This window comes from Melanotaenia boesemani, chromosome 13 (genome assembly GCF_017639745.1).
Source record: "Melanotaenia boesemani isolate fMelBoe1 chromosome 13, fMelBoe1.pri, whole genome shotgun sequence".
In the NCBI taxonomy this organism is placed as follows: domain Eukaryota; kingdom Metazoa; phylum Chordata; class Actinopteri; order Atheriniformes; family Melanotaeniidae; genus Melanotaenia; species Melanotaenia boesemani.
Window position 1 is genome coordinate 32,788,395 of NC_055694.1, and position 7,360 is coordinate 32,795,754.

The window sequence follows — 7,360 nt, forward strand, 5'->3', positions numbered from 1 at the left end:
ACCGTTCACTTCTTGCTCCTGATCTTTTTCCTAAAGTACTTTCTAAGCTGCAGTTTTTTTTATAGAACTCATGTTTATCCAGATCATACTTTTCTCTCACATCTAGAAAACTCCAGCTGTCCTGTGGTGTCTCTCTTTACAGGCTTTTTTCTTTCTGCCTGCTGAGATGCTTGAAATTCTTGCAGATATCCAGACATTTACCAAATTCCTCAGGCAGAAAGTCTGGAATCTGCTTTCCTGGATGTTCCTGAGGTGTTCTTATTTAAGAAAAAAAGTAAAGAAGTCACAGATACCACACGAAGCTAATCAACAGCTGAATGTCGAACATACCTTAAAATATCTGCAGTTAAAGCTGCTGATTAACAGAAAACATGGTGCCAACCAGAGAGTTGCCAGTGGAAATGATGGGAAAGGTTAAAAACTTTGTTCAGGGAAGTAATTCAGCTCAAAAGGTGGAAAAAGATGTTGGCTGTTTCCAGGCAGCTGTGTTTGACATTCTGAGCAAGTAATAAATAAAAGTAAAAAACTAGAGATGCACCGATATGTTTATTTCAGAGTACAAGTTCTTACATTTGAGTACTGAGTATTTATAATCCACTGATAAGGAGTGAGGACCAGAATGTGAGATGTGGCGACTATGTGGTTACTTGTGTGATATCCTGCAGCATCTTCTAAACGTAAGGCTGGAAAACTGTTAGAACCTTCACTGATACGGAGGATAAAGTGGTTTTTGTTGGACTACGTTCCCAGCTGTGATGAAGCCAACTCTCTAAGTACCGTCTCCTGTTATCACTCAGCTTTACATCCTCATGTTAACAGTTCCTCTGAACTCTCTTGTCCAGCCTCGAGTTACCAGCGAGTCAACAACCCTGGCTCTGGCATCTCTGAGGTGCCACAAAGTGCACGCTGACCTCAGCTTTGGGCTATAATGTCTGATGGAGTCCTGCCACAAAGTCCTGATAGCATGGCTCTGAAATGAAAAGCATCAACATGAGATCTTGAGGATTCAGTTTGAATTTCACCAGCTAAACTTGTGCAGGGAGCTACGAACCTGTGTCAGGCTCAACGAAGGAGTGTCTGATGAGGAAGTCTAAGACCACCATGGCAGAGTTGGGTTTGAAGTCGTCAGTGGCCAGCAGTTCCTTCACCTGAAACAGGACAGAGCCATCAGAAGACATCTGCACAAGTCTAATATTATCCATCACGAGACTAACATGTTAAGGAAACTAACCCTCTCAATCGGCAGCAGGTAGAACGCTTGCACCTCTCCATCGGCCACTCTGGGCTTGAACTCCGGTGGAAGCTGCAAATCAAAGACAAACTGGCTCTCTGGAAACACCCCTTCTTCATCCTCATAGGTGTAGCTAGAAAACAGATTCAAATACTCAGTTAAAGAAGCTTAAACTCCTACTTATATACAAAAGTATTTTAGTATTCAAGGAGTAAATTGAACATTGATTGATTGAACCTTTTTTTCCTTTAACCAAATGGATTTAAATCCCATTTGATTCCAAATCAGAAAAGGTGGAAGCAGCATGTAAAATACAAGTAATAAAAGAATAAAGGATTTTTATTATGAACCACGTTACTTCATGATTTGTCTCAGCTTCATGTTCTTTGTTAACATCAACTTTTGCATTTCAGACTTGCAACACATTCCAAAAAAAGTTGTAACAGGAAATGTAGGACGAGTAATGAGATTAAAACAATGCTCTTACTTCAAACAAGATGGATGGAGGATCACCAGTTTATCACCAAATGTGAGACAATCATCAGTTTAAGAACAATGTTTTTCTAAGAAAGTTTAGATTTGCATATTTCTACCTGTGCAGTCAGAATGCCGCAAACTGGAGGAATTTTAGGAAAAAGGGGAAACGGGACACCCGTGATGCCTCAGATGGAACTGCATCAAGAACATTCATCTAGCCCAGTTTGGTTGAGATTAGCATCTAGCATTAGCATCCTTTAAAACTTTGTTTTCAGAAAAGGTGGAAGTCACAATAAAATAAGTCACCTGGTGGAAGTCACCATAAAAATGAAGTTCTGTTCTTTCTACCAACATCCCCATCATGACTCTGGTACCCAGTTTGGTCTCTTGATTGTTCCTCACTCCGGGTGCTGCTGTGGTTCCCAGAGCGAGTTGGTCTCCCTCTGCGAGTCGGGATAGATGGCTCTCATTGCTTTAAATCACAGCTGCACACCTGTCATCTCTTTTCTGTGTTTTTCTGTCCGTTTTACCTGGGTCAGGTTTGTATGCACTAAAAGGTAAAATGTACGATATAGGTAAAAATTTACTTTGATGGGCAAGAGAGTACTGTGAGAAACCATTGTGAAGCTCTAAAACACAGAGTTATATTCACAAATGTCACTCCAAACTTTACTGTGCCAAAAAGCTGCATGTTAACCTGGTCCAGAGGCAGCGTCAGCTTCTCTGGACTCGGAGGCATCCGGAATGGAACAATACACAGTGGAAACCTGGACCGTGGTCAGACCAAGATCCATGGAACCATGGAAGAAATGGAGCAAAGAACAAAAGGAGCATCCAGACTTGTCAGCAACCAGTCCAAAAGCCTGGTTTAGTGAGAGTATGAGGGTGGATCAGGGTTCTGTGGTGGTATGGGGGTGGATCGGGGGTCTGTGGTGGTATGGGGGTGGATCAGGGTTCTGTGGTGGTATGGGGGTGGATCAGGGTTTTGTGGTGGTATGGGGGTGGATCAGGGTTTTGTGGTGGTATGGAGTGGATCAGGGTTCTGTGGTGGTATGGGGGTGGATCAGGGTTTTGTGGTGGTATGGGGGTGGATCAGGGTTTTGTGGTGGTATGGGGGTGGATCAGGGTTCTGCAGCATTAATCCAGAAAAGTTTAAAGCCACATCTGCTGCCTTCAAGACCACATCTTCCAGGATCATCCATGCAGTTTTCAACAAGACAATGAAGAACCAGATTCTGCTAAGAGGAGGGTACGGGTACTGAACTGGTCTGAGAAACAACTGTAAACCCATACTGCTGCACACTGGAACCTTTTCTTGATGAGACCCATTTTTCTGCCTCTTGTCCGAAATTGTATACCTGAAGTAAATGAAGTATATCTTCACAACTACAAGGGCTCTATGTATAATCTTCAAGAAGCTGAGATGTGTGAGATTACTACAGAAGAGTCAGAATCCAGATATGTGTTACTGCGTCAGAGTAAATTAACCTGGAAAACAGTAGGAAATGTAAATGGTTATTTTCTCCTAAAAGAGAACCACAGGACTGTCAGTGGAAACCAGAGGACAGCAGCCCAGTTCATCTAGAAATGATTAAAGTAATATCTGATGAGGAACTGTGAAAAAGTAACAGCTAAATAAGTGAACCTGAATCGTTTTCCAGGTGTTTTAATACAGGTGTTACGCAGGTAAATATCTCAGGAAGCCATTGACTGATGATGATGATGGACATGTCTATCAATGGTCAGAGACAGGAGGATCCAGGGATAGCCCCACATTCACCTTAGAACCACCATGAGGATCCAGACAGAAGTGAAGCCCAACAGAGTCTATGATAGGAAGAGTAAATCCTTCACTATAAAACCTCCTTCATCTCCATGGAAACCAGAAGGACCATCATTGTTTATTTCAAACAAAGGCAGAGTCGTAGGAGAAACATTAGCAGAGTTTTTAGAGCTGGAATCAAACTGCATAAGTAAGACATGATTTCTGGTTCTGTCGGCTAGCTCCAGAGTTTGTGTCCCACCATGAGACAGACGTCTTTCTAACCAGCAGAGTCTCTGCTTTCATACGACCCCTTGCTTGTGTGGTTTGCTTGAAGGGGAGAAATTAGTAGAAGCTCTAAAGTGGACAGAGTTGTTCTCATGGTTTTCTTACATTCCCGTATAACTGCTTGGGGTTTGAACTGTGTTTGGTTTGATGCTTGGTACAGTCTTTTAGCCGAGTTTCTCCTTGTGATTTTGGTATGTTGCAGGATTGTTTCTTCCTAGTGTGTGCAAAGATCTTCTGTACTGCCAGGATCTCATGCTGTCCCCTGTACAAGGGGCTTGTTTACAGGATGAATGGGATAAAATAAAAAAGTATATCATAAATAACAAAAAAAAGTCAAATAAAATTTGGGGATCACAATAAGATTCCTTCACTGTTTGATGATCCAGCAGCTGTTAGTTTACAGTCGACCATCTACTTGTGTTTCTGTACTGACGAGGCCCCATTCTGTTGAAGCCCGTGCTTTATTATATTTCTTATGACTTTAGCTCCTTCTGTTGGTTGAATTAATGCTTTATTATATTTCACAGTAACACAATCTTACCATCTATCTCAAGGATGGAGGCAGCTGTAGATCAGCTACTCCTGTGTTGAATACTTTATTGTAAAACTTGACGTGTTGTGGACACTGATATCACAGAAGGTTAAGATACATTAGATTAATGGTACACGCTGTATTCATTAGTGGATACATTCAGTCTTGGTTTGGACCTTTTATTTGAACAAGAAACATGTCAAATATCCTCAGACTGTCCTTTCACAGCTTTCCTCTGGCATAAGCTCACCTTACTGTTGCTACAGGATGAGCCTTCACAGCAATGTCTTCTGGGACACATGCTTCCTCCTGACATTCTTTAATCAGAGTGTGTTTGATGCCAACACCAGCAGCCAGACCGCCTGCTGCCTGCCAGGAAAAATACAACATGGTGGTTTATCCATGGAGGAAACTGAGCTTGTGTTATCACTTAGGACAGAGTTGGTTACAGTGTGCGTTCACCATGTTGTCCAGCAATCCAGGATACGTCTGCTTAGTCTTGGAGCGTCGAGCCAGCCAAATGCTGACTTCCCCGGTGTCACTCACTGTGTACCCGTTTATGTGAACTCCATACCGCTTCACCCCAAAGAGACCTGCAGTGTGGCAGCACAGTTGGGTCAACATGCCAGCAAGGACAGGACACATGAAGCCAGTGCCGTCTGCAAACACTTACTTGTGGCGGCTCTTTCCATCCACATCAGAGGAGGGTCAGAGAATCTGGGCATCACGCTGTACCGCTGAAAGACAAGAATGCTTCAGAGTTAAGCTGATAACTGACAACATGTGGGGAGATTTTACATAAAAGGATTTTTCAACAAGACAGAAGAAAGTGGCAGAACTGTCATTAGATCAGCTCATAAGTAAAACATTAGCAAGAAGAAATGTTGTAGTTACACCTAAAAAGGCATGAAGATTATTTTTATATAAGGAAACAAATTATTTATTTATATAGCACTTTAACAATACAACACATGATCAACCAAAGGGCTGCACAACAAGTAAAACACAAGACAGAAACACTAAAAGCCAAGTGGAAACAATCCAATCAGGAGACAGGAAAAGCTGCGTCAAACTCACACTGGGTTCAACGCCAAAGAACCAGAGTGTGTTTTCAAAGAAGATTTAAAAACATGAACTGAGGAAGCTCGTCTTATTTGTAAAGGAAGCTCATTCCAGAGCTTCAGGGCCACAACAGAAAAAGCTCGATCACCTCTCATTTTCTTTTGTAATTTAGGAACCACCAGCAACATCTGGTCAGCTGACCAGAGGGAACGACGAGGGGCGTAGGTGCAGCCAGACGGACAAATATGCTGGCCCAAGACCACTAAGAGACCTAAACACAAATAACAGCACCTTAAAATTAACACTAAAACAAATAGGAAGCCAGTGCATGAAGGCAACACCGTAGTGATCTGCTCTCGTTTCCATGCACCTATTTTAGTTTTTAATTGTTGAATCAATGACCAGAGAAACACTAAACACATTTCATGAAGCTGGCATTGATATACTCTGGTGTTCTTTAGATCTTAATTTTACAAACTCCTTTCAGAGTAGAAATGATTGCTTGCTAATCTTTATGTATTGTGTGTTGTCGGCTGCTCAGACTAATTGCCCCTGGTGTAACTAATAATGTTGTCTAAGTCTAAAGCTTTTGTTTGCATTTATTTTATATTATTTTCATTATTAGCTGAGATCTGCTGGAGACACAGCTGTAAAAGCTGCTGGTCATAATACAGCCAGGTGGACCAGGTTCAGATATCAAGCGTCAAGACTAAACAAGAGGACATCTTCTCTAAATTATTGGTGCTGTGCAGATGTTGGATTGGCAGGTTTACCTTTTAGAAGCCATGAATGTGCTGAAGGTAAATTATGCACAGGATCTGAACACAAATCAGAGCAGGACCTTCTCTAACCAGGTGGTTGACAGGTGATAGGTAGGATTTATATGCAGGACGGGTCTAGAAAAGTTTGGGTGAGGGGGCCAGGCAGGGGCACTGACCAAGAAAAGGCAGCACAATTTTTTTTTTTTTTTTTTAATGGGCTAGATTTTAGTAAATAATTAGCTGGTTATTACAACAAAGTGGCCATCAGATGTTAAATTTGTAAAAACAAACAGCCAATGACATTTTCAGCATATAGAAGTAAATTACATGCTGCATTCACTGACACTTGGGACATGTGAAGTTTACCTAAGTGAAGGTTAGTTTACACTTACTATTTGTTAGCAATTCATTACCCCCAACTATGCCTCTCTATGCCGAGACACAGCCCTCTGATGGTGAGATTTAGTATTCAGTTAATTCATTAACGCCAATAGATAGTTATGGTTCAGAAAGAAATCCTGACTGTGCAGCAGCGTGATCATACTGATCACCTGAAACTTCAGATCACTTCCTCCACAACCACGTGAGAGTCTGATAACATCATGGTTTAGAATACACGTTACCCCGGATTTAATTAAAATATGGGCCGATAAAAAGAACAGTCACTTAACCTTTCCTCTAACTGGGACAGGAGGTTGGTGTCTCACCTCATCCCTCCATCCTTTAAGGCAGGTCAGAGAGTCCTCCTGTCTGAGCGTTTGTAGAACAGCATCCACAGCCTCCGATCTCCTCTGGTACGAGTCCAGACTGGGACAGAGACTCACAGCGCCCCCCTGTGGTAGGCTGAACACCTGCGGGTACCGTGACAACACAGAAGCTACTTGAGGAGGAATCCAGCCAACCTGAGCTCCGTTTATCTCAAACCTGAAGCAGCTGGCCCGACCGGAGCCTGTGGGAACAAGATGGACTCTTTACCACTGCCTTCATGCCGTGAAAGACGTGTTTTACGTCCACTCAGCGCCGCTTAGCTACCTGGTAAATAGAAGTTATTCATTCTGCGGAGGAGTTGGAGTATTTTTTCTGACCAGAGACCGGAAGCCATTTTTAAACTTCAATGTCAACAAACAGCACCACAGAACACTGTTTACATCCCACTGGGTGAACGAGTTAACCTACATTCTCGCAGGCCACACAGAACGAGTTTTACTACATTCACACAGCACTGAACGGCAACTCAACTCTTGCAT

At 42.4% G+C, this 7,360-nt stretch overlaps 1 protein-coding gene across 2 annotated transcripts; it reads right to left on the minus strand.

Annotated features, from left to right (window-relative positions):
* tpk2 (thiamin pyrophosphokinase 2) lies at positions 1-7,360 on the minus strand. Of its 2 annotated transcripts, XM_042003147.1 has the most exons (9): positions 7,146-7,360; positions 6,821-7,062; positions 4,964-5,027; positions 4,753-4,883; positions 4,541-4,659; positions 1,232-1,364; positions 1,052-1,148; positions 878-970; positions 1-835 (listed from the first exon to the last, which is right to left on the minus strand). In XM_042003147.1, the coding sequence occupies exons 1-8, from the start codon at positions 7,213-7,215 to the stop codon at positions 924-926; spliced, it is 903 nt and encodes a 300-aa protein (XP_041859081.1). In that variant the 5' UTR covers positions 7,216-7,360; the 3' UTR covers positions 1-835; positions 878-923. The 2 variants fall into 2 exon arrangements, with proteins under 2 accessions (XP_041859081.1, XP_041859080.1); XM_042003146.1 differs by having other exon boundaries at positions 1-970.